The following is a 27,800-nucleotide window of genomic DNA, read 5'->3' on the forward strand; positions in this document are numbered from 1 at the left end:
CTTCCTCGTCTTTTCACCAAGAAGCCTTGGCTGTATCGTATTGAAGGCACTCGAAAAGTCAAAAACATGATCCTTACAATTGCGTCAGATGTGCATGGGCTCTCTGCAGCATGTAGATGAGGGCATCATCCACACCGATGTTAGGCTGACATGTAAACTGAAGAGGATCGATGTATGGAGTCACCATGGACCTGATGGAGCTGAGGACCAGCCTCTCCAGGGACTTCATTACATGAGAGCAACTGGCCGGTAGTCATTGAAGTTAGTTGGGTGTCTCTTTTTGGGAACAGGGACACTGCAGGTTGTTTTCCACACTTTTAATAATAAGGGTAAGGGCATAAAAACTGTATCTTCAATTTTATACTGACTTTATTTTGAAAATTAGCATATTGCTTGAAAATTAAATTTTATATTTTAATACAGAAATAAAATTTGGTTAAACATGTGGCCGAAAACACATTATTGTCGCTTGTCAGCAGCAAGCAGGGGGCCGTGCTGACATTGCGCAAGCGTCTCCCCCTGGTGGCAGCTTTTGGACATATGACCGCTACAGTACGCTCTCCGTCTCCACCTGGTGGCAGCTTTCCATTGAACATCTGACCGCTACAGTGAGATCTCAGAGGCTTTTGAAAGGAAACAATTAAAGATATGAAGAAAAGCAATAAGACAGGGAGAAACAATGAAGAGAAAATGACTAATATAATAAAATGTGAAATATTACATTAATAAGAACAGTAATATATCCAGAGTCAAATATGCAGGTGAACTTTCAATTCATGTGAGCATGAGCTTGAATCATCTGTTAAAAGCATTACTGTTCCTCTCGAGTTTAACAGGATAATTTATCATTTTTAAACTTGTAAATAATCAAAAGGTTTTACAAAACTGTATTTCCTCAACATGTCACCTTATTTTAGAAGGTAATATAACTTATTATTGGCACAAACATAATCACAGATGTGGAAACTTAACATAACTCTCTAGGCTATGTCTTATTCTGAATGTGGCCGGAAACAAACTCTTGTCGCTTGTCAGCAGCACGCAGGGGGTGTGACGGGTCACGCAGAGGCTGGCTGACATCACGAAGGCGCTGTGACGCGTGACGCAGCCCGGCTGACGTCACGCAGGCGGGTTGTCAGTGGTGCTTGAAGCTGCTGTCAGCCTCCATTCCCGCGGACAGCCTCAGCAGCAGCGCAAGATCATCATCATCAGCAGCAGCAGCAGGACCCTCAGTAGAAGCGCAAGATCGTCAGCAGCAGAAGCAGGACCCTCAGCATGGCAGCGGAGGAGCTCGCACACAAGCTGCAGTCGCGGCTGGTGGTCACGCAGGAGGATGCGGAGCCGAGGCCGGAGCCCGCACTCAGCCCGCAACGATCCAGACCGCAGGAGCCCGATGCTGCCTGCGGGGAATCCGCCTCCGAGCTGTCCGCCATACTGAACCGCAGGCTGGACATCAACCAGGGAAACGCCGCTCCACGACCGAGCCGAGTGTTCAACCCGTACACCGAATTCAAGGAGTTCTCCCGCAAACAGATCAAGGACATGGAGGCGATGTTCAAGCGGTAAGACTGTGCGTGTCTGTTTGTGCGTTATAACCCCTTTGATAACACACACCTGTAATACACACCTGTAATAAACCGTGACCCGGACCCGGGGCGGATTTACTCTGAACAAGCAGGGTCAGAAGCTCCTGATGAGATTAAGCTGCTGCTGCTGACGTGAAGCCTGCAGGTGAAAGCTGTGTGTGTGTGTGTGTGTGTGTGTGTGTGTGTGTGTGTGTGTGTGTGTGTGTGTGTGTGTGTGTGTGTGTGTGTGTGTGTGTGTGTGTGTGTGTGTGTGCGCGTGTGCGTGTGTGTGACTCACTGCAACGGCAGGGCCTCTGTGCGGTGACTGTGCTGCGGTGTGTCGTGATCACGATCATTCCTCTTCACAGTTCAGTTTATTATGATTTTAAAGAAAATATGTTTATATTTAAATGTAAGATATTATTATATTTAAATGTAAGATATATTATTATATTATATTTAAATGTAAGATATATTATTATATTTAAATGTAAGATATATTATTATATCATATTTAAATTAGTCATGATCTGTTATTTTGAATTATTTTAAGTTTATTTTAGAACTTGTTATAAAAATTAGTTTATTCTCCATCAGCTGCAGCTGTGAAGTTTAGACATTAAATCATTCCAATCTATAATTAATAATTGAGTAAAGTAACATCTGTGACATCTGGACTAAAGATTCAGTTTATGACATTTCAAATCAAATATATTTCAGTGATGTCATCGACGACATGAAACATTCACTTGACTCTTACAGCGCCACCTTCAGGTCACTGAGTGTCTGTTTGTTCACCTCTGTAACCAAAGTGTGTGTGTGTGTGCGTGTTTGTGTGTTTGTGTGTGTGTGTGTGTGTGTGTGTGTGTGTGTGTGTGTGTGTGTGTTTGTGTGTGTGTGTGTGTGTGGATGTGTGACTCACTGCAGGGGCCTCCATGTGGTGTGTCGTGATCACGCACATTCCTCTCCACAGTTCTCAGTTTATTATGATTTTAAAGAAAAAATATTCTCCATGTTATTTAAATGTTTATATTATTATATTATATTCAATTGTAAGAGGAGTAAACGATGAGCCATTAATGATATTTCAATATTCACACACACACACACGACTCTGACTGACCTTTCAACTCCTGTCACTGGACTTCAAAATAAAACATTTTTGTGTTCATTTCCTGTCAGTCAGTCCGTAATGAAATAAAAACATTTTCTGTCGTCGTGAATATTCCCCGAGCGCTCGTCTTCCTGCAGCAGGAAATTATTGAGTGACATTAAACCAGCTGAACAATAAAGACCCCCGGACACAAACAAACTGCTGATATAAAGTCACCATATATGGACCAAAACACGAAAACTATGAACAACTGTTTTGGACAATGGAGGAACTGCAGCTGTGAAGTTGGACATTTTAACATGGGGTTCTATGGGGACTGACTCACTACAGGAGACAGACTCTAGTGGACACTGGAGGAACTGCAGCTGTAATGTTGGACATTTTAACATGGGGTTCTATGGGGACTGACTCACTACAGGAGACAGACTCGAGTGGACACTGGAGGAACTGCAGCTGTAATGTTGGACATTTTAACATGGGGTTCTATGGGGACTGACTCACTGCAGGAGACAGACTCTAGTGGACACTGGAGGAACTGCAGCTGTAATGTTGGACATTTTAACATGGGGTTCTATGGGGACTGACTCACTACAGGAGACAGACTCTAGTGCCCACTGGTGGTACTGCAGCTTGTGACACTTCTGCATTGATTTTCCTGGTTGCTGCTTGTTCAGAATATCTTGTTTTTGTTTTCATGCAGAGGATCAAAGTGTTGTGTGAGGTTTCTGTTTGCTTCTCCGGTCAGCTGGTTATTGAAGTTGAACCCTTGAGTAAAGTCAAACACCTCTTGTCTTCTTGACCTCTTCCCCGTTAGCTGTGGGCTGGTGGTTAGTCAGATGATGATTGCTGCCCTTTCCTGACACTATGCTCATTGTGTGGATTTGATTTAAACAGTGGCTGTGGATAGGCTGGATTCTCTCGCTGCATTTCGACACAGCCCGGTTTCTAATCTCCAAACTTGTTTGTCCTTCAGGAGGTTCAGTTACGTCTTTCTCAAATCTCTTCAGTCTTATTTCTGTGGCTGCACTGATTTCATTCACTCAGTCCACATTCCCGGGGGGCATCCACCGCCTGCTGACCCACTTTCCCTCCACTCAGAGCTGTGGGCTTTGAGGCATATTTCAAATTACAACATTTCGTCAAGCTCTAATCGACTGAGAATTTTAATCAGAAAAAGCAGGTTTGGAGTCCTGTTAGATTTGGTCTTGTGTCCTGCCTAATGTTAGAGAGTAACTTGAGTTCTGTCAGGAATAGCACAGTCTTTTTCTCTACATTTGGCGTACTAAAACACATTAGAGAGCTCTTCTGGCTGAGCTGAGCTGAATGGGTCGTAATGGGGGGAGATGGAGAAGAATACGAGCAGAGAAAGTGAGTTCCCTCGTGCCAGAAGTTCAGGCATCTATAATTAACAAGGAAGCTGCAGAACAATGCGGCTCAGTCCGGACTTTTTCAGGCGACGTGGCATCAGGTCACTCGCAAATGAAGCAGCAAATCTCTTAATTGTTTGAGCTTTTGGATTTGAGCAGCAGTTTAGTATCAGTCCTGTCCTCTCAAACCCTTTGTTTCTGTGTGCGATCAATGTTCTGATGGTTTCCTTCAATCCAGAAAGAAAACTTTTGTTTCTTTCACACCTGAGTAAACTTTCAGGAGTGATTAGGCTCAGACACAAAACTCAAAGAGAAGTCCTAGTACCAAAAGGTTGCCAACGTATTTGAGCATTGTAGACATTGCTCGTTCTCTTTTGGCTTTTTTAAAACTGGTGGTCATTAAAATAGTTTGTATGGTTTTAGATCAGGTTTTGAAAAGTATTGAAACGATTTTATCCACCACGCATCTCAAACAGACTCAGCCTCTTTTCCTCAGCTGTTCATGTAGTAAACATGTCATGTGGCTTTTCCACTAATTACAAGTTTCCAAATACTGCCGACCTCAACATTCAAGTTGTAGTTATGTCAGGATACACACACAGACTTCACACTCTCCATCTACCACACACACACACACACACACACACACACACACACACACACACACACACACACACACACACACACACACACACACACACACACACACGGGGGCAATCTGTACCGTGCCTAAGCACGCTTCATCCCTAAAGTCCAGTTTGTTTGACCAGTGTGACCGCTGTACACTTCCTCAGCTCTGGCACACTTCGAAGAGGTGTTCTTCATCACGGTATATGTCATGCACAAGCACAAGCACGCAGGTACACAACGCTGATGATCTTCATTCAGAAGAAATCCTGACTCATAATTAAGCCTCATAGTCAGTAAAGTAGCTGTCATGTTCTCTGTGAAGGAGGGGGGGCAATCGCCAGTGTGACCGCGCCCTTAAATTCAATCCGTCCTGTCGATCTGATTCTACGGCTACGATCACATTCATTCATTTAATTAAAATAGTAACGATTCGATTTGATGTGACAAGAGAAAAGAACATTTCACGAGCATAAGGTAAGAGCGTGGTGCTACTGAAGGAACGCTACAGAGGGCATGGGCGACATAGGAACCCTGGGCTGTAAAAGTCAAACATACAGATATTTAAAGATAGCATAGCTAGCATGCTGAAATGTTGGTTATGGTTATGGTTAAAATATTTTCTTTGAATGCAGTAAATATAAGAAACATCTTAAAAGACACAAGAAGGACAAAGTTCAGCACCGAGTGTCTTTGTGTGTCTTCATCTCAGAGCTTCATTTGGGTTGCACCAGGTCTTACAAAAATAAAAAGAGAACAAAAAGGAAATGAATAAACTGTCATGAATAAATGAAAAAGATAATGTGGCTGGATTGTGAACATACCACAAGTGTTGTGTAAGTGCTGCGTGCGGGGCTCGTGGTCCGAAGGAAATACGCCCTGCTGCAGCCTCTGGCATTCCTGTGCTCCCACCAAGTGAGCCAAACTGGTCCAGGCTGCCTTTGTGTTCCTGACAGAGACGCTGTGCCAGGAGAGGAAGCCCCCCCTCCTCCACATTTAATCAGCCCGTAATGCAAATGAGGCCTAATTCTGATCACTTCCAGCCTGGCTACAAATTGTCACAATGAAAAGAATTCAAATGAGTTCAAAGCTCAGCTGCAGAAAGTAGACGAGAAGTCTTTTCCCATTGGACAGTCGAATCCATGAACATAGCCTCATGGGGCCATGTGTGTTGTGTGTGTGTGTGTGTGTGTGTGTGTGTGTGTGTGTGTGTGTGTGTGTGTGTGTGTGTGTGTATATATATATATATATGTATATATATATATATATATATATGTGTGTGTGTGTGTGTGTATGTGTGTACAAATAAACAAATGTATTTCCCGGGATGTAGACTTTCAAGACTTCAAAGATACTGATCAAAAATATTATCTTTGACTTGATGTTCAATCTGAGTACCAGTATCACCAGTTTGATAAAACAAACAGATAACCATAACAGATAGAAGCAAAAAGATCTGCACACCAGAGCTTCCGTTAAAAGATTTATTTAGCAATAAGTGACGTTGTAAACACAGCTAGGTACGCAGAATTTGAGCTTGTTTTAAGGTTTGTCTGTTTTGCCTGTAACTTAGTCCCATGGATAACTTTGGAGGTGCTGACCTCTGCTGGACGTCCTTCCATTGTTGCCCTTTGTTTACTGTGTCAGGTTCTTCTTCATTCAATGGCAGGCTACGCTATGTCACACTACTATGATGTCACACTTTTACGTAACTGACATGGCTATCGCCATCAAGCTTAAACTCTGCTTAACAAGTAAGGGTACAGTTGGTTGTGGAAACACAAGCTAGATCAGGGTTTACCTACCAAACTTTACCTCTTGGTGGACATGGGGCTTTTGTGAGCCTCAGAAGAGGGACAGGAACAGAGGAGGGACAGGAACAGAGGAGGGACAGGAACAGAGGAGGGACAGGAACAGAGGAGGGACAGGAACAGAGGAGGGACAGAGGAGGGTCAGGAACAGAGGAGGGACAGGAACAGAGGAGGGTCAGAAAACACTCCTCCAAGAGCCTCTCTGTTTAAATAAGTGAGTAATAAACCTCAGTGTTACCCCTACCATTATATTAGGGGTTTGGCCCGCCCCCCAACGCCCCCCCCCCCACCCCCCTTGAAGGTCAAGTAAAAAAATATATTTTTGGGGGCTTTTTGGGCCTTTATTGTAGAGATAGGATAGTGGATAGAGTCGGAAATCAGGGAAAGAAGTCATTTAAGGATACCTTTCCGATCGAAAGGGACAGCTGTCATTAAAAGTAACACATGAACACCAAGATTCCTTCAAGTGTGTCGGCTTGTCCCCACCCCCCAACGCTGTAAACCTAGGGGAAACACTGAACCTCTACTTGATATCATTCTGCACTTGATGAGAAGTTCTTCTATTCTCGCCTTGAGTCGGAAGCCTCTTTGGCGTCACCCTTTGGAGGATTTCTGGGTGTGTCCAACTGGGAGGAGTCTTTGAGGTGAAGGAGCCTTTACCCATCTGCACTGGGAATGCCTCAAGGTCCCCCAGGAGGAAAAACTGTTGAGGAAAGGGAAGTCTGGACTAACTTGCTCAGCCTGCTGCCACCAAGACCTGACGCCATATGGATGGATGGATGGACAAAGGGATGGATGGATTGACTGACAAAGGGATGGATGGGCAAAGGGATGGATGGATTGACTGACAAAGGGATGGATGGGCAAAGGGATGGATGGATGGGCGAGGGGATGGATGGATGATGAGGGATGGATGGTTGGACGGTCTGATGGATGGATGGATGGATGGCGTTTCTGAGACCAAACAGATTTAGATTCCGGATAAATAAACAGATATCTGAACAATCATATCTGGCTTTTAAAGTCTGTATCAGGGCCAACATGGATCCAGGGGTCGGACTGAATTGGATGGATTTAGATTCCAGGTGTGTTTTTATGATGCCACCATAGTGTGACAGGGTTAGGATCTAATGAGCCAGAATGAATCACATGATGCTAACAATCACAGGTTTTGCTTAGCAGTAGATTTTTTTTGTTTCCTCTCCGGAGACTGCAAGTCTGAGGTAGATTTCGTGGCCTTTTCCAAAACAATGACTTGGTTCTCCGCCTGAAAGATAAGTCTATGTATATGTACACACACACACACACACACACACACACACACACACACAGACACACACACACACACACACACACACACACACACACACACACACACATGCACAGCTGCTGAAAGCTTCTATAAATACTGCTCCAATCAGACATAAGCCTGTAAGGCTCTCAGTGGATGATAACAGAGTCTCACATGCAGACGTGATGGAGGTGAGAGGACTTGTAAAGAAGCTGAATTGAACTGAGATACTGAGAAGATAAACTAATTTCTTCAAATCACAAATAAAGTTTGAGTATAAACTAGAGCTGTGATCACGTTTTTACATTCAGATAGCTCTGGAGAAAAAGTCTGACAGATATGAGATGAATGCTATCATTCTTACCTTAGCATCAGCATAGCTAGCATCAGCTGTCGGATAAGACGGAGAAACCAATGTAAAGAGGGCACATGACATATGAAGATGATTTTGAGTGTTATTTTTCCACTACAGGCTTAGGTTCAGTTTTGATACTACATCATTTCAAATAATATAATATCTGATATTTTACTGATCAATAGTTTCCAAAGCCAGTGAAAGAGAGAGCAGCGTGGGTCCGTTTAAATTCACAGGTCGGTAAATACTGACATGTTTAAAGTCTCAAAGATAAAAACAGTTACATTCATGTCTCTTAGAAACAGACAGAGCAGACTTGGTGACACGGTCTAAACTGTTCAAATACATTTTGTCCAACCTTACAACTATGTCCATGTGTTAGGGGTTAGAGGTAAGATCACATGTTGCTGCTTAAGCATGTGTACATAAAGTCATTGTCTTATAGTAAAACATCATCTACTAAATGTGCATCAGGTTTTGTGGAGCTGCACCCTCTTTGAATGCAGCCTAAACAGAATTATGGCTGTCATACTTAAAGTGTGTGCATGTTTTGTGTTGTGCAGGTACGACACAGGTAAAGACGGCTTCATCGACCTGATGGAGCTGAAGCTGATGATGGAGAAACTCGGAGCTCCTCAGACTCACCTGGGTCTGAAGAACATGATCAAAGAGGTCGACGAAGACTTCGACGGGAAGCTGAGCTTCAGGGAGGTAAGACCGAGAGAATAACTCTGATTTATTTTATAAACCCCACACTGAGCTGGGTGTGTGTGTATGTGTGTGTGCGTTTGTGTGTGTGTGTGTGTGTGTGTGTGTGTGTGTGTGTGTGTGTGTGTGTGTGTGTGTGTGTGTGTGTGTGTGTGTGTGTGTGTGTGTGTGTGTGTTTGTGTGTAGGTGTGTCATTCATACTGAAATTATCCTCCTTTGTGAAGAGAAGAAATCAAACTAAGAAAAACTATTTGTCGTCTCAAAGAAGCTTTACGAATGTTTTCTGGATGTGATTCAGTTATTTGTCAATAAATCTCTTCAAATTAAAAGTTTATACTTAAGTATTCTTGGACATAATGATGCATAATCATAAAATAATAACATGTATTTGTCTTCATATTGGATTCAGATCAAACAGTCTGTTGTTTTCTTTCGTTTATCCAAAGTCTAGACCCGAAATATTTTTGTGTTATTTATTTTGAAAAGTCATTAAACAGTTTAATCATAGATTAAATACTTCAACAGAATAAATAATAAAATGTTAGATTTTTACAAAAAGACTCATTTTACTGTGAAGGACTGTTTATCAGCTGCTCCACCCTCCTTCACTACCTCTGTGTTAGAGTTTTAAATACTTACCAGGTGGTGTCATATTCTGACATACTGGTGGGCAGTAGCTCAATCTGTAGGGACTTGGGTTGGGAACCGGAGGGTCGCCGGCTCAAGTCCTGGTGTGGACCAAATATGTAAGTTTGCAGAGGTGCCCTTGAGCAAGGGCAAGGCACTAAACCCCCTCCCCACCACCAGCTCAGGAGCGTCCACTGTGGGCAGCTCCGTCACTCTGACATCCGTAGGATCCTGTTTGTGCATGTGTGTGTATATTTCAGCCTATGTGTGTGTTGCATGACTTACCGAGTGTGTAAAAACTCTCTTCACCTTGCGGGGATCAATAAAAGTAAATCTTAATCTTAACAAACTGATGGAGGCCGTGCCAAAGCACACTTCACCCCTAAAGTCCGGTTCGTTTGTCTAGTGTGTGTGCTCCGATTCGTGTTCAAGCACGGCACACTTCATGAACGAGTACAACACGCGGGAACGCAACGTGGAAATTCTTCATTATGGAAGCAGTTGCGCTGGTGGCGCAATGGTTGGGGCGCGCGTGCCATGTATTGAGACTCTCATCTCGAGCGGTAGGCCCGGGTTCGCTTCCACCCGTGGCCCCTTTCCGCATGTCATTCCCCGCTCTCTCTCCCTGGTTTCCGACTCTATCCACTGTCCTCTCTCCTCATTAAAGGCACGAAAAGCCCAAAATAAATCTTTAAAAAAAATAAAATAAAAATAAACCACAAAGTTAGTAAAGTAGCCGTCATGTTCTCTGTGTTGTTCTCCGATGGCTGGTTTAGGGTTTGAGTCCGTCTTGTAAACTGAGCATGCTTCATAATAACATAACGGCGTGCATGTGTTGTTTTACGACGTTATGTACAGAGGTAACGTGCTCAGACCCGGTTAGTCCTGGAGCAGTGTGAGCGCAGGCCAGCGGGGGAATGGGGGGGCGAGGACAATCGTTCTTAAAGGCTTTATATGCGATTTTTCACACTTAAATGGAATAGAAATCAAGTATATCCTCTGAAAATAACTCTGTGAGTCATGACCGTCTACAATGGGTGTAACACCCGAGTCCCACTGTCTGTGATGTTTTCAGAGGTGTCAAGAGTCCTTGTTTACATCGTTGGGATGGCGGCTGACTCCTCCCCTCGTGTATAAAAGTTTTTTAATTGAGGGACTAGAGAAAAGAAGAATAACATACTGTACTCACTGCTTAACTTCGTTTCTAGATCACGCTCATTTCAGGTAAATTTACATGCAGTGTGAAGATACGAGCATGATAAAGATCGCTAGCATTAGCATGCTAACACAACAATACACCGCAAGTTGTTTTGGTTTCATGCTGGTGCTCAAGGGCGACATCTGCTGGATCAAAAAAATCACATATAAAGCCTTTAAGCATGATACGGGACAGATTTGCCTCGTGTGAGTGTGCCCTAAATCTATGTTTTTATGAATGGAGTTCGAAAGTCATGTGACCATTCTGCTGCGGATGTTACCGCCCTTTTAAGGCTTCAGTGTTTCTCCATCGATGACACGCACATGTCATGTTTCCATCTTTACTCATTGTGTTCAAACTTTGTCTCCGGCAGTTCCTGCTGATCTTCAGGCGAGCGGCGGCCGGAGAGCTGCAGGAGGAGAGTGGCCTGATGGCTCTGGCTCGTCTGTCAGAGATCAACGTCTCCACAGAGGGAGTGATGGGAGCCAAAGACTTCTTTGAAGCAAAGGTACTCCTTTGTTTAATCCTTTAACCACGTCTTTATCATGACGGCTGTTTTACTTGTTCTTGGTGTTCATCATATTTGTTTCTGACCAGCTGAGTCCTTTTAGTCCTTTTAGTCCTTTCATTCATGAAATATGAACTCAGGTAACGATTCCAGCTGCAGTGCAGATCGGGCATTACCTGAATCATACACCTTGCTGGGAAATAAAACCATGAAAGAGTTCATCTGAGATAAAAACAGACAAGCCGAGGGCATCACAAGAACTTGAACACCAGAATAAAAGTTTTACTAAAGTCTTATTTATAAAAAAAAAAGTGTATATCTGGAAATAAAACTCTGAAACTTTTATTAGTCACCTGCCCGCAGCGTTTCAATGAAATGTTTTTATGTGCCTGTAGAAAATGCTGCTTGGCTGCCCCCTGGTGGTTGGGGTACAGTACTACATCATCAATGTAACAAAACTACATTTCTAACTTGGTTATTTTTAGGGTGAAGTTTGAGTTTCTTGATCTGCATTCTTTCTCCCCATGAACCCAGAGCTGCTGTCAAAGGACAATAGCCCTTTAAATTCCAGGCGACATGAGATTTCAGGATGAATGATGCTGGGTGAGAGTGACATCGTCCTTCTTGTGTTTGCACAGATGAAGGTTGCAGCTGCAGGCAGTATGTTTGAGGCGGAGATCCGAGAGGAGAAAGAAGAACAAAAGAGACAGGAAGTGGAGAAGAAACAAAGACAAGCTGCATTCAAGCAGCTGCAGTCAACCTTCTGCTCGTGACCTGACACCAGAGTCCAAGTCCTGCCCTGACCTGCACAGTCAGTGTTAGAGAGACCAGAACTCAAGTCCCGCCCTGACCTGCACAGTCAGTGTTAGAGAGGTTTAGCTTCACTTTTTTTAACCCCTGAAATCACTCCCAGTGCAGCACTTTATAACCAGAGATTATAGAATACAGCACATGTACGGTTCATTCATTCCAGATGTTCTGCAGCTGCTGCACAGAAAACAAAACACACCTTTAAATATGCAGTGTTTCAAATTCATAAAAGTATCATCGATTTATTCTGTTCTATTCTTTTTGTTTCTCTAAAAGAGTTTTCAGCACAAGGGAAACGTCTCGTGACGTGAACTTTTAGTCGGATATTTGTGAAGCTTTTTGAACATTCTGTGTCGCTTTGTTTGATTCTCACCTCGTTACAGTGATCTCAACATGAGCGTCTTCTCTGCTACCTGCAATGTGATGAGATATTGTAAAATAAGAAAACAGCATGAAGAGCTGTTGTAATATTTACAATATAAAGTACTTATATGACTCGATGTTCAAGCCTCATGTAGTTCAGCAGCTTCAGATTTAAAGAGTCTGCTGCAGCCTCAGATTTAAAGAGTCTGCAGCAGCTTCAGATTTAAACAGTCTGCAGCACATTCAGATTTTAAGATTCTGCAGCAGCCTCAGATGTATAGAGTCTGTAGCAGCTTCAGATCTAAAGAGTCTGCTGCAGCCTCAGATTTAAAGAGTCTGCAGGAGCTTCAGATTTAAACAGTCTGCAGGAGCTTCAGATTTAAAGAGTCTGCAGCAGCCTCAGATTTAAAGAGTCTGCAGCTGCTTTAGATTTTAAGAAGTGAACTTCAGTTTGCGTTTTAATATATGTTATTTTGAAGGCATACAGAGATGTAATTGTTTTACTGATCACTGGAATTTTTGAGTGTCACATCTCTTATAAATCCTATGGCGCTGTTACCACCAACTCTCAGCAGACGTTAATTTTTTCACTCTAACTGTATGTGGCTGGTAGCGCCCTCTGTTTGTGAGTTAGACTCTTTTTACAATGAGGCTGATCTACAGAGAAAGAGACAATTGTTTCTCAAATGACTGAATAATAAACACAGACACACTGTTTGCTCTGCAGCGCAGTTAGGGGAACATTTAACTCTTTGCATGTGGTGAATTTGACAGTGTCATTTAAACTCCTTATCACAGGTTGAGCTAAGGGTCTGAATCAATCCTTATGTGAATCAGACCCTCAGCAGAAACAGGTCATCAGTGTCCACCTTGTCCGCTTTGTTGTCTTGTTGTTGGTGGTGAGGACTACAGGTCTGATATTGATCCTAAATCTTTGTAAAGATCAACACTACATGCTGAACTCTGTTCTAATCTTTATTTTTTATAGAAACTTTATTTTAACACTGTGAACACATAAGAACTTACAACCTACAGCCGGATGTTTGGCTTCTTTAAGTGTCTTTGGATTTAGGACTTAGTGTGACGTGGACACTACATACTTTGACCACAGGGGGTGCCATAATCCACAATTACTGATAGATTCTACTGAACAGCGGGTTCCTTATTTGAGATTATTTCATGTTTGATATTAAAATTATTTGTTGGAATATTTTCGGGGGAAACTACATTAGGGGTTATATAATGTATAACTCTACTTGGTCTATAATGTCACTATGAATGACATCTGCAGGGTCAACATCCAGGACCAACCAAAACTAAGAACGATAACCCTGATTACCACGATACATGTAGCATTTTGTTTTAGTGAAACACGACGGACAGACAGACAGACAGACAGACAGGCAGGCAGACACACAGAGAGGTAGAGAGACAGGCAGGCAGGCAGACAGACAAACAGACAGACAGACAGAGAGGTAGACAGACAGACAGACAGACAGACAGACAGCTCTGAAGGAGTTGAGACAGGGATGTAGTCCTCTCTCCTCAGTTAGAAAACATTCTCGTCACTGTGAGTGCTAGTTTTATTATTGGTCAATGTTACTGGATGTTAGAGGAACAGTACCACAAATATACACACATCCACTTTTTCATAAAGGCTGAAATAAATGTTTAAATATGACCAGAATCTGCTCAATCATTCATCTGATTGCGTCCAGGGTCAGAGCCTGACAGGAGAGTCCTCCAGCACTTAATTTCTCTGTATCTTCGGCCCTTTATTTACTCAGTATATTCAGTATCCAGCCAATTATTTACTCTGTATCTTCAGTATCAGGCCCATTATTTACTCTGTATCTTCAGTGTCCGTCCCATTATCATTATTTACTCTGTATCTTCAGTATCCGGCCCATTATTTACTCTGTATCTTCATTACCTGGCCCATTATTTTCTTTGTATCTTAGTGTCTGTCCCATTATCATTATTTACTCTGTATCTTCAGTATCCGGCCCATTATTTACTCTGTATCTTCATTACCTGGCCCATTATTTTCTTTGTATCGTCAGTGTCCGTCCCATTATCATTATTGACTCTGTATCTTCATTACCCGGCCCATTATTTACTCTGTATCTGATGTATCCAGCCCATTATTTACTCTGTATCTTCAGTGTCCGTCCCTTTACCATTATTTACTCTGTATTTTCAGTATCCGGCTCATTATTTACTCTGTATCTTCATGTTTTTCAGTTGTAGCATGTTCCAGGTGTCATATAAGAAATCTACTGTACGTATAACACGTAACTATTTGTTGTGGAAATGGACAATGTATTTTTTCATGAATAAAATAGTATATATATTGTTATTTGTTTTAGCAGAGATTTATAAGTTGCCAAATATAAAGACAAAGTCATTGAGATATATTTTTGGGCACTTGTAAAGATGTTGTGTTGTTATAAACCCCGTCAGGATGGAAACGTTTGACTTGATTGCAATAATGAACAAATTAAAATGATGTTAAAAAAATATACAGAATCTCTTTTTTCTTATGAAAAGAAAAATGTGTAATTTTTGTCTTAACACAACCCATAATATTTAACTATGGAAGCCCAAAGTAGACATGCATTCATACATTTGATTTACTTTGTTTTTCACTGAAAGAAAGTTTTTTTCTGGTTGTTTCTCAAAATCTGGACTTATTTTCTTTTACCCCAGAGTCTCAAAGCACAAAATACACATAACATTAGTCTGACCTTACTTTATTAGGGTGGACAATGGCAGCTTGGGATGGGTGAGAGTGACAGATATATATGTTGTTGACATATGACAGCCTTTAGTTTTCTTCAGGTAAACTGATCATCATAATGTTGACTCCAAGTGCCGTTGGTTTCTTTTCCCCCTTGATGGTTTTCAGTGTTATTGTGTGAATGAGACTCACTTTTTCTTGTGTTATTCACTGCTGGCTATAAAGCAAATTGCCCTGTTGGGATGATAAATTTTACCTTGACATTGGCGGTGATTTGTGTCCAGGTAAGTTTATTTATTTGAAATAAACACAAGGTGTACTTGTGCGCTAATAAGGATAAGGGCTCAGTGTAGAAATCCATCTTCCCAATTATGCCCCTTGGCTCAACTGATAAGTTACATATCCTACTCTATGGCCTTAGTTACCAACACAACCAAACCAGCATCGCCACCTTCAATAGACCCAGACCAGGTTCATGTGAGTTAATAGTTGATGCCAACGTCGATACTACCTGCCCTATTAGATAGTCGCATCTGGCCGCCCACAACTGAAGTGTGTAGACTGACAGTCAGCAAAAGCTCGGACTTCACTGGGGATTTCAATTGGGAACCTCCCTTCAACAATGTTTCATCCGATTAGCAGAACCAGACTCATGATGAACAGACAGAAACCTGGAGCAGAACCAGACTCATGATGGACAGACACCTGGATCAGAACCAGACTCATGATGAACAGACAGAAACCTGGATCAGAACCAGACTCATGATGAACAGATAGAAACCTGGAATAGAACCAGACTCATGTTGAACAGACAGAAAACTGGATCAGAACCAGACTCATGATGAACAGATAGAAACCTGGAACAGAACCAGACTCATGTTGAACAGGCAGAAATGTGGAGCAGAACCAGACTCATGTAGAATAGGCAGAACCAGACTCATGATGAACAGACAAACCTGGAGCAGAACCAGACTCATATTGAACAGACAGAAACCTGGAGCAGAACCATACTCATGTTGAACAGGCAAAACCAGACTCATGATGAACAGGCAGAAAACTGGAGCAGAACCAGACTCATGTTGAACATCCACAAACCTGGAGCAGAACCAGGCTCATGATGAACAGGCAGAAACCTGGAACAGAACCAGACTCATGTTGAACAGGCAGAAACCTGGAACAGAACCAGACTCATGATGAACAGGCAGAAACCTGGAGAAGAACCAGACTCATGTTGAACATCCACAAACCTGGAGCAGAACCAGACTCATGTTGAACAGACAGAAACCTAGAGCAGAACCAGACTCATGATGAACAGACAGAAATCTGGAACAGAACTAGACTCATGTTGAACAGGCAGAAACCTGGAGCAGAACCAGACTCATGGTGAACAGACAGAAACCTGGAGCAGAACCAGACTCATGTTGAACAGGCACAAACCTTGAGTAGAACCAGACTCATGATGAACAGGCAGAAACCTGGATCAGAACCAGACTCATGTTGAACAGGCAGAAACCTGGAGCAGGACCAGACTCATGTTGAACAGACAGAAACCTGGAACAGAACCAGACTCATGTTGAACATGCACAAACCTAGAGCAAAACCAGACTCATGTAGAACAGGCACAAACCTGGAGCATAACCAGACTCATGTTGTACAGACAGAAACCTGGAGCAGAACCAGACTCATGTTGAACAGGCAGAACCAGACTCATGTTGAACAGACAGAAACCTGGAGCAGGACCAGACTCATGTTGAACAGACAGAAACCTTGAGAAGAATCAGACTCATGTTGAACAGGCAGAAACCTGGAGCAGAACCAGACTAATGGTGAACAGACAGAAACCTGGAGAAGAACCAGACTCATGATGAAAAGACAGAAAACTGGATCGGAACCAGACTCATGATGAACAGACAGAAACTTGGAGCAGAACCAGACTCATGTAGAACAGACAGAACCAGACTCATGATAAACAGGCACAAACCTAGAGCAGAACAAGACTCACGTTGAACAGGCACAAACCTGGAGTAGAACCAGACTCATGATGAACAGGCACAAACCTGGAGCAGAACCAGACTCATGATGAACAGGCACAAACCTGGAGTAGAACCAGACTCTTGATGAACAGGCAGAAACCTGGAGCAGAACCAGACTCATGTTGAACAGGTAGAAACCTGGAGCAGAACCATCATTTTCTTTTGTACAGGCAAACTAAGGATGATGATATTGAAGTTAATCCAGATATGTGTGAGTTCCTGAGTTGTCACAATACCAGACATTATACTGATTTCTGTTTGGAAACCACGGCAAAAAAAATAAGTCAAGGCACCCAGTGACAAGGATATCTATTTTTTATGCCTAAAACTGCAGCCAAACTCTTTCACAGTGTCTAAAAAACACAAATATATTGGCCATGTTTCAGTACAGCAACGATACTTTTAATAATTTGCATAAGGGAGCTTGTATAGCTTAAAAACAGGTGGTATTGAAATGTTGAAAATGTTGAAACCTTTGTGTGTTCTGATATTTCAGGGTTTAGCTTCTGCCAGGTCAGTATGTGTTGTCCAGAAGCTGACGGATTTTAGTAATCGTAGTGAACAGTGAAATGAAAAACAGATCGGCAAAAGACACAGATTAAAAGTGATATGACTTAAACATGATGGTGAATCGTAAAATCTATTGAGTACTAAAGAGCTTTAATGAAATGTGCATGACCTACACCTTTAAAGCTCACATATGTAGTACCACTTTTCACCAACAGGGAGCAGCACCCCTTCTCGAGGCAGTGCAGAAATAACAAAATAAATAATAGAATATGGAGTCCATGTTTCCAGCTTGTTTAGAAAATATTTATTTAATGTCATGTACACTGTACAAAGGCTCTAAACATGTGAGACACTTCAACACCTCACCATTTAAAATCTTCTCCTCTGAAGAAACATAATTTGTTTAAAGATTACAGTGATTCATATCAACAGCATTGTTATTATATACGAAATAAAAACATCTGACTACAACTGCCTCCTCTGATCATCTAGAGATATTTATTATGGTACTGTTTGGACATGAAACTTGAATTTCTGCTTCGCATACTGATTCAAGTAATGATTAATAAAAAAGATATACATTAATAAAATCAATCTATCAGTCACTACTGATCAATTTTAAGCAGCTTAGTCTAATGTCATATATTAATGTCTCATGTTCAAATGAACAACTGTAGCAGCTTCAACCTGACAGAATCAGACTCTGTGATTGACAGCTCATGTTGATCGTTTACAGTTCGATTCTTCAGTTGTGTTGCTTGTCCACAAACAAACATGAATGCCCTTTGAGATGACGAATCATTGTATTTAGTCCATTCCTTATTGCTCTTTCAAACAATTTATCACCACACTTGTGTTCAACCTTCCCCTCAGATTTATAAAATAGCTGATGTTTGGAGGTGAATTTCAGGTTTGATTTTCACTACAAATTTAATTTACTTTACATCAATGGTGGCCATTTCCCAAAGCACTCTGCAGGGTTTAAATATTTGACTGTGACTTTTCTACAATAGGTCCATTAGATATCCTGTTCTGTTTTGCTTGTGTACCTAAAATGTTAGCATGCTAACAAGCTAAACTGTCACGGTAAATGTGTCATAGTCTTTATAGCTTGGCTGAGTGTTACGTCTGTAAGTAAATTATAGATGTAGATGTATTCACTTCTTTCAAGCCTGATTTATACTACTAGTAAAACAAGGCCTTCAATGTCCATGTGACTTCCTGGTTCAAAGAAAAAAAAATGTTGCTTGTTTTTCTAAATGTTCATTTAAGCGACAGAAATAAGCATGTTTATAGCCTGCTACCAAAACCCTCTTTGGTAGGGTAGGGTAACCCCCTACACTTAGTTCACGTCTTTATCGGCACACACTGTACTCTCAAAGAGAGATTGTTTACATACACTGGTTTATAAGCTGGAGTCGTTTATTTATTGGACTGAAGAAACTAAGAGAGTTTGTAGTTGTGGTTTGTGCTTCAGGATGCCGTTTGTTCACATCGATGTTAGCATTTATACTGGTGTGCTTGTGTGTCTGTGCCACTTAGCATTGACTCCCACGAAAAGCTAGTTAGTGGTGGAATTTCACATCCGTTGTGTTTATGTTTTCCTGGCATTGTCAGGTAATTTAAACAAAGAGAAACGAAGTGAATCAAGTTAGAGTAGTAGCTAGATAGAAAAAATACATTTACTTTTATAGAAATTACTGCAACGCAGAAAATATTCAAACACAATACACCTGGAAGCCGACAACAGGAAGCAGCTACATGGTATTTTAAAGCCCAGTCATCTTGGATTTTAGTGTGATTCGATCAGGAAGAATAGCTAGAGATGCTGCAATTAGAAACAGCGCAAAAGCGAATTACATTTCATCCCATAGGGTCCATGGCTTCAAGGGCGTAGTATAAATCAGGCTTTACTATTTTGATAGCTTAACCAACAGAGCTAATGACAAAACAAAACTTGTAATAAAACTATTTGTTCGATTTACAAAACATTAAATTCAAAACAACAGGATATTGGGGGGGGGGGGGTGGGTATGGAAGCCAGTAGGGGGTTATCATTTTTATTACTTTAGAAGGAATGGTTGGGTAGGGGTAATAAGGGAGTCTGAAGCAGCCCCCATCCCCGGTATATTTCAAATTAAGCATTTTTTAAAATTAATTCCCAAATTAAATCAAGAACCTCACGATGAAGCTATCTGCCCCACTGTTCCATGCCCTCCATATTAGGCTGCCCTTCTACACCCTTACTCCATTCTGTCACTACCATCCCCGTTAACCTGCACCACACAGTCCTTACTCAAAGGTTCCTTTGAGTGGGCCGTTTCAAAGTGCTGAGTGCTCACTATGTATCTTCCCCGAGCATCCAGCCCCAAGGCCGGCACAAAGCGACGGTCAAACTGGATTTCCTGCCGCAGGTAGGAGGTCCTCTTCTGGCAAGAGTCTCCAGTTCCCTCCTGTAAGGCGGACAGGAAGATCACCAGCTCAAAGTGGTTGGACATGCCCTCACACAGGGCAGGATACAGGGGACTCCGACGGTCCAGGGGATGGTAAAAGGTGAGCGGGAATATGAAGAAGGGACAAGGTTGTTGGCCCAGATGATCCAGGTAGAAGTCAAGAGAGGTCTGGTGGAGGGCCTGCCCTTCATGCTCCTCATAGAGCACAGCACTCACCTTCACGTCCACCAGGGGTCGCTGCAGCAGATTGGTGGCTCTTATCATGAGGCACGTCTGGCCTTGGTGTTTGCCCACCACCGCCTGGGGGCTGAACTGGATAGCTCCTGCTCGCTTCTGGGGACGAGCAATCTTTGCTACGAAGGCACCTGAAGGGTAAGAAAATGAGATATCAAAATCATATGATTGGGAGATTTTTTTTTGTGTATAATCATTAAGAAATAAAATAAAATAGTCATATGAGGGGGGGTGTCAAATGTAACTAAGAACAGATGTTTCATTCATAATATTGTTCAGCCTTTTCTGATTTGTTTTTTTGGTAATTTTCATTGTTTAATAACCCACTCTTCTGATGTTTTGGATATTTGAGACCATTTTAAGGCCAAAGATCAGTTGATAATAATGAATGATTATGCCTGATATATTTTCACCTCTGTCTAAAGTATTTCAAAGAAAATGGTACCAACCCAACTGAAGTGAAAGGCAATACTTTCCCAGCTCTTCATTTAAAACTACACCTCTGGGGCGCTAGTGGCGAAGTGGTTAGTGCGCGTGCCCCATGTATGGAGGCAGCCCAGATTCAAATCCAACCTGTGGCTCCTTTCCCACATGTCATTCCCCACGCTCTCTCCCTGATTTCTCATTTAAGCAAAAACAAACCCTGGTCGTCTGGGTAAAAGTCTCATGTTGGTTTGATTTATTCATTCATCTTTGCAACTCCATTGAATTACAGTTACCACGAGACTGAGTTTAAAGACAAAGACGGTTTTTTGTATTGCTTGGATCAGAGCCAGTTATGGTGGTTTGGGTATCCCATCAGGGTCCCCAAAAGTGTCTGTGGAGGTTTTCCAGGCACACTTGAGGAATAAGGCATCCCATATGGCCTCAGAATCACCTAGGAAAAGCTTCTAAAAGTTGATAGATAAAGGAACATCTGGAATACCTGGCTGCTGTTGTGACCCATTAATGGAAGTCGGAAGAAAATGGATGCATTGATGCTCTTAGTGTCATGGCCTTGGTCTTAGCTACAGGTCTTTCCCATTTCCCCTGTGTTGTTCTTGTGTTTCCATCAGGCATACATTTTTATATCACCAGGCCTCCTCCCTCCCAGGAGGGATCCTTACTCCTCTTTCAATATGAAGTAGCAACTCTACTCCAAGCTTCTGATGACAACTTATTCCAGCCATTTAATGGACTGTTAAGGACTGAATCAGCAGCCCCAGGTAATGTGTTCCTGCAGATTCTCATGGGTCAGTGTACGATCAACATTTGGAAGGAATTCAAGTGAAAATGTAATTAAAATTTTGGGCTAATGGTTGATACAAATGGATTGCTCATGGAGGCTACAGGGGTCAATATGCATCAACCAAAGTGTTTAATTTGACAAGTAACAGCATTTCATACTGCCCCTCCTGCTTAGACTGCTGTATCCTATATTTAAGTTCTTTAGTGTTTTTTTCCCACATTCAAACGATTAAGTGGAGGTCTCTGAGTGCAACTGCATTGTTGTAAGAGACACAGTGCTGTTATGTCTCCATCACTACTCCCCCTCATTGTTGTCAAGCAGACGGAGGTGTTGTGAGAAGCCGAAGGCTCATGTGGAATGACAATGTTCAGTAATATTACATCAGTTTGTGCAAAAACATAACTCGGGTTACACGATTATCTGTATACATTAAAGCTGCTAAACTTTATTTTACTAAAATAAAAAAAAGATGCGGAAGTAGCGGACGAGTCCTCTATACGACGCTATAATGAGAACATGTATCTTTCTATCAAAGCTATGTTTAGTTGAACAGAATCTCAATCTGAAGAATAACATACTGGAGAACAGGAAACATAATGCAGCAGGTTCATTAGAGCACAGAGATCGTAGAGGTGGCGTGCAGACAGTCTATGGTCGTGCAGTGATCACAGGAAATAAACGTCACCACCCCCTCCCACTCGCTCCAGGTGAATTCTCCTGATTATATCCTGCTTTGTTCTATCATCAGCTCACTCTGACTTTCTGCAGAATAAATACGAGGAGGCTGGAGGAGAAACTCCGGGTGAAGAGAGAAACATTCAGCTGTTTGTGTTCACACATGACGCTCAGCATGAACACTTCAGTAGTTTACTGCAGGTGTGAAAGCCCTAATAGAAACTGGCCTGGCAAAATAATTGGTAGAGTTTCAAGTGCTCCACATTCCAGACATTCCTAAATCCTTTACCATTCATGCCAGATCTCATTACTTTCCTCTGTTCGACAGCAATGGAGGTGGTGCACTCTGAATTAATTTTTAGACAAAAGCAAATCACCAGTTATAAAACTAATAGCCTTGAAGATTATGCTGATAGTGGAGATGGAGAGTTTCATAATCGGAGAGTCGTACCTGTGATGAAAGCCTCCAGCATGAGCCCTAGCAGCATCTGCACAGCCAGCAGAGCAATGGCACTCGGACAGTCTCCACTGGGGAACATGGTGCCGTATCCGATGGTCAGCTGTGTCTCCAGGGAGAAAGAGAAGGCTGCAGTGAAGCTGGTGATGTGCTTCACACAGACCACGTGCCCCTGTGGGGGGGCATCATGGTCCTGCACCGCCAAGTCTCCATTCAGATGGGCCAGCAGGTACCAGAGGCAGGCAAACAGCAGCCAGTGTGCCAGAAAGGACGCACAGAAAGCCAGAAGGACCCACCTCCATCGTAGACCCACCAAAAGTCCCCACAGATCCTGCAGGGCCAGCCGCCAAGCTCTGCTCAAAGCCCCCCGCCAGGACCCTGAAGGGCACAGAGTAGGCTGGAGGGCACAGTGTCCATCTTTGGTGACGAGGCGCTGACAGGGCGGAGAGGACAGGAGAGGTGAGGAGGAGGCCTTTCCACCCAGAACCAGACTGGTGGATTTGGTGGTCATGGCTGTATATAGATCTCGATCAGAGCGAGTCAAGGTGAGGACGATCCTGAAAGAGAGCCAGGTATAGTTGTCAGCTTATGAGCAAGCAAAGTTCATAGCACAAACAGAATATGAAACAGCTGGAAAATACTTTTTCCCCTAGATTTTGTGTAGGCTTTTATGCCCCTGGTCAGACTCTGTGGCCCTGTCGGGACTTTTTTAATGATGTGAATAGTTATAGGCAACTGTTGTCTAAACACAGCTGCATTTTGAGTTGGTTTCCATAAAATAGTCCCTACCAATGTTTTGTCACTTTGGTCTAGGCAGAAATACTTTGCAACAATTTTTTGTCATGTTTTTTTTTTCATGAAATAATTTACCCTGGGAATCAGTCACTTTTGTTTCTATAAAGGACACTTTCCATAAACATCATGGTCTGTTTTATGTGATATACTATACTAAGAGAGACCCAACATCAATCCACATTTTATCCACAGGCAGAAACCTTGAGCAGAATCAGACTCACTGGTGTAGACAGGAGTTTTTTGGATAGGGAGCACTTTCTTTAAAATGCCTCTATTTCCATCATGTTGGTGGAAACCTTAAAACACATTTGACAAGTCTTAGCATCAACCTTCACCAGGAAGTCAGACAAACAGATGTTAAGACAACAGTAGGTTCTTTTTTATAGTGCTACTCCCCAATAACATCAGAACATCATCAATGAATGCACATTTTAAGAATGCAAACAAAAGTTACATATTTATTTTTAAAAAGAATGATGTCTTTGGAATTTATAGTTAGCATTGTGCAAACATGTAATCCTGTGCACACCCGCAGAGGCTTGTTTTAAAAGGGTTAAGCTATTTTTGCATGAAATCAAGTCTCAAGTCATCAAATCAGTGACTGAGTCCGACTTGACTTTGAGTAAAGTGATGAGAAAATTAATTCTGCAGTCTTAAACAAGAAGGCACCGAACTGTTTCTCTGAGTGTAGCTACATTAACGAGTCCTGGAGGTCTTTGTAAAAAAGTAAACGATCAATGGTCTGAAATATGATTCCTCATCCTAAATCCATGCAGAGGCACCATGTTCGTAACTGAAACAAGACATGTGCATAGAGTGTGTGCTCAGCAGAGGTATGAAACAGGACATACATATGTGTGCAGTGACTTATCAGCAGGTGTATGTGCAGGCCATGTGGACAGCTTCAGAGTCTGTCTTTGTCAGAGTTTCTATTTCTATGTCAATATTGTTGCCAGGAGATTAGAGCTGGTCCCAGCTGGGATCAGTCTGAGGAACACAGCGACATGCAGAGTAGGAATGTGTCTTTCATCTGCAGGGAGCTTTAAACCGACCGCACTGCAACGCTCAGCTTGGCCTGTTTAACAAGTACACCATACGTTCCCTCTCATTTTACACATAATTTAAATTAAACAGTGAATCTTGAGCTACATACCTTCTATCAAACTCTGTCTGTTTGGAAGAACAAAAACAACTTTACCAAGGAGAGAATTTCAACCATCTTCTCTTTTTCATATCTTCTATAGAAAGAAAAAACACTTTTCATATCAGTGACACAAACTTCATCTGACAAGGACACACAGTCTTTATTTCTTAGCTGAAGCATGAATCTCACGTACACACCGTGTCAGGATTATATTTTAAAGACTCACAACAAGAATCAGAGGCAGGCTGTAAAGGTTTGTTTCTAGATGACTGCAGTATAATTTAAATGTTACATTAAAGCCCCTTCATCTACTTATTGAGAATATAATCATGTTCTTCATGTGTTTAGTCTGACTACATTAGTCATGAACACATGACACACTTTACAGAGTCCTGGTTTAGTGTCAGTGTTCATTGTTTTAAGGTTAGGCTTAGCCTTGTTTTTTCAAAAGTGACTATTTGCCGTAAAACATGAACTTAAGTAAATAACTGATCAAGTTTGTGTCACAAAGTTTAAACTTTAAAAGTATTTTGAATTTGTTCGTCAGTTTGTGTCAGTTCAGGATTCATTATCAACACGAGCTGGAGTTAAGAAAACAGATCCCCATCACAGACAAACAGCAGGAAGGGCAATGACTGATTGATTGTGTGATGAAGATGAGGAACCTGTCACCTGATAACACGCTGTAAATGATCACATGACCTCCGTGGTCTGTCACAGCGGTCATTGTGACATTTCTGTCTTGGCTCTTCTATTGATAAGGAACCGGGAATTAACATATTGACTATTTTAGTTCTCTCTATCAGTCTATCCACTCTCAACCCAACTCAGTCTCAGCTGATGGCTGTCCCACATGAGTCTGGTTCTGATCCAAGTTTCTGCCTGTTCATCATGAGTCTGGTTCTGATCCAGGTATCTGTCTGTTCAAAATGAGTCTGGTTCTGATCCAGGTTTCTGTCTGTTCAACATGAGTCTGGTTCTGATCCAGGTATCTGTCTCGTCAACATGAGTCTGGTTCTGATCCAGGTTTCTGTCTGTTCATCATGAGTCTGGTCCTGATCCAGGTTTTTGTCTGTTCAACATGAGTCTGGTTCTGATCCAGGTTTCTGTCTGTTCAATGTGAGTCTGGTTCAAGTTCCTCTGGTCAGACAAAGGAACTTGCTAAAAGGGATTCTGGTGCCTTTGGTATCTAATCTGTCAAAATGACAGCCTATAGATTTTTCCATCATTGTTAAAAAAGTATGTGGTTAATGCCACGCCTGGTTACATTCGTTTGTATGTGTGTCTTTATGTTTCTTCTGCTCTCTCAGCCAGTTCATGCTAAGAGTCATGGTTATCCTATCTTAACATAGGAGACAGGAAGCAGGAGGAAAAGTCCACGTGGTTCTTTCATAGGTTTAAACAATCATCCACTTGCACCTCTAAACTCTCTGAGCTGCTGATAGTTTAACTCTTAATGTCACCAAGGGAGGAATCTCTTTCAAACATCATTTGATCGGTTAGCAGAGTTTGTTCTGACTGTTGCCCTCTGTGTTGTGTTCACTGGCAGCTGGTTTCATATCAGTGTTCAGAAGTCAAAGTGAAGAGTTGTTACAGGTGATTGGTTCAGGTAAGGCTGTGAAAACGTGATGGTTACTAAGAGATGGAGGTTCCTAACCAGTTTATTAAACGTAAGAAAACAAACAACCTGGTTTTCATAAAAGTTTGTTTTAGTTGCTTTTTGGAAAATGTTTTTATGAACAAGTCAAACACTTTCACTGTCACATAAAACTCACGTTAGATTAAAACAAACTGACGAGAGTCCTGACCCAATGATCAAAATAAATGTTCTAACAATGTTACAGAAGTTATTTAATTTTTATAGACTACATTTATTATTTATTTTGAACAGAGTTTGATCTGTGGGGCTAAGAGTGTGTGTGTGTGTGTGTGTGTGTGTGTGTGTGTGTGTGTGTGTGTGTGTGTGTGTGTGTGTGTGTGTGTGTGAACTTTAAAGCTATGTCTAATCATCTATGTCTATGAGTTCATTTTAACGCTGCAAGTGAGTGATGACAAAGATTGTGATTTTACAAACAGAATATTTCAAACTTAAAGATCCCGGGACGCTTCATCCTTACAAACTTCTGATCGGCTTCATTCACTAAACTTTGGATCCACCGCTTTAAGTTTATCCCCTGAATAAGTTGAACTTGTGATGTAAGGAAACAAACAACACTTTGTGTTCGGTCCCTTCAGGCTGCTGGAGACAGAGACTGATTGAAGTCGTCTCTTCGCCTCACTTATAGTCAGACATTTTTCAGGTGCTAAGCTAATTGTGCTAACTCAAGAAAAGTAGTCAATGGAAAAGAGTCCTTATAGCAAACTCAGAAAGTGTATGTACCTTTTAGTTTGCAGATTTAACTTATTCTACACAATGAAAATGTCTCAAAAAGTAAAATATCTGCTTAATTGCAGACAGAGAGTTTGTGGTTTTGACTTTCAAATGCCCTTGTGTGCCCATGAAACCTTTAATCTCCTCTCAATATTTAGTTTAACAAATGGATGGCACCTGAAAATGTTAAACAGGTTTATCAGCACTGATCAGATCAGTGTGTCTTTGTCTCTGTGGTTTGAGGGCATCAGTGTGCCCAGCATGACACTTACCAAGAGCTGCAGTCAGGCCTAACCAGGGGCCCAGTGACCTGAGAGCTGATCTGAGGTCTGTGGAGCTGGAGAAAAGGGGGTCCTGGTGGATGGAAGAGAGCAGCTAGTGTCCCTGTATAGTCCAAGAGGAGTCCAGTGAGGATACGTCACCCCGGAGAGTTTCCTCGGTGTGGGAGCCGGACTGAGCGCGCTCGGCTCTCTGTGTCTCCGCTCTGCAGCCTCCAGCTCCGGCGAGGATGATTCAGTTGGTCACATTACTCTGCATGGAGCCTATTAGTGTTCCCGGAAGACAGAAGACAGAGGGAGGGAGGGGGAAAGAACAACACCTTGTCACAGCTCATTCAAAGAGCTGCTTGTTGCTGGTTGGTGTCCCGCAGCTTCTGCTCTGCTCACAACATGCTGCTTGTGTGTTCAGGTTGTCACGATATCATAAATGTACACTTCGATACGATACAATTAAAAATAACACAATATCAATTCTTGTTTGAAAACCATGGCCATGCACCCAATAACTGATCATTTAATCACAAACGTTTGTGACCTC

The 27,800-nt window shown here is 42.1% G+C and overlaps 2 protein-coding genes across 2 annotated transcripts; one reads left to right on the forward strand and one right to left on the reverse strand.

The window, feature by feature from the left end:
* The first annotated feature begins 1,088 nt into the window (after positions 1-1,088).
* Positions 1,089-14,866, forward strand: efhd1 (EF-hand domain family, member D1). The gene is made up of 4 exons (XM_020642902.3): positions 1,089-1,562; positions 8,694-8,841; positions 11,037-11,171; positions 11,810-14,866. The coding sequence occupies exons 1-4, from the start codon at positions 1,276-1,278 to the stop codon at positions 11,942-11,944; spliced, it is 705 nt and encodes a 234-aa protein (XP_020498558.1). The 5' UTR covers positions 1,089-1,275; the 3' UTR covers positions 11,945-14,866.
* A 2,182-nt stretch (positions 14,867-17,048) lies between these two features.
* On the reverse strand, positions 17,049-27,788 carry kcnj13 (potassium inwardly rectifying channel subfamily J member 13). Its single transcript, XM_020661127.2, has 3 exons — positions 27,257-27,788; positions 22,669-23,231; positions 17,049-20,445 (listed from the first exon to the last, which is right to left on the reverse strand). The coding sequence occupies exons 2-3, from the start codon at positions 23,183-23,185 to the stop codon at positions 19,871-19,873; spliced, it is 1,092 nt and encodes a 363-aa protein (XP_020516783.2). The 5' UTR covers positions 23,186-23,231; positions 27,257-27,788; the 3' UTR covers positions 17,049-19,870.
* Positions 27,789-27,800: the final 12 nt, after the last annotated feature.

Source organism: Labrus bergylta, chromosome 11, assembly GCF_963930695.1.
Source record: "Labrus bergylta chromosome 11, fLabBer1.1, whole genome shotgun sequence".
In the NCBI taxonomy this organism is placed as follows: domain Eukaryota; kingdom Metazoa; phylum Chordata; class Actinopteri; order Labriformes; family Labridae; genus Labrus; species Labrus bergylta.

Coding starts and splice junctions, on each gene's coding strand:
- efhd1 (XM_020642902.3), top strand. CDS start 1,276: ATGGCAGCGGAGGAGCTCGCACACAAGCTGCAGTCGCGGCTGGTGGTC. Junction 8,842..11,036: donor GGAAGCTGAGCTTCAGGGAG/GTAAGACCGAGA, acceptor TGTCTCCGGCAG/TTCCTGCTGATCTTCAGGCG. Junction 11,172..11,809: donor AAGACTTCTTTGAAGCAAAG/GTACTCCTTTGT, acceptor GTGTTTGCACAG/ATGAAGGTTGCAGCTGCAGG.
- kcnj13 (XM_020661127.2), bottom strand. CDS start 23,185: ATGACCACCAAATCCACCAGTCTGGTTCTGGGTGGAAAGGCCTCCTCC. Junction 20,446..22,668: donor GCTGGAGGCTTTCATCACAG/GTACGACTCTCC, acceptor CTTACCCTTCAG/GTGCCTTCGTAGCAAAGATT.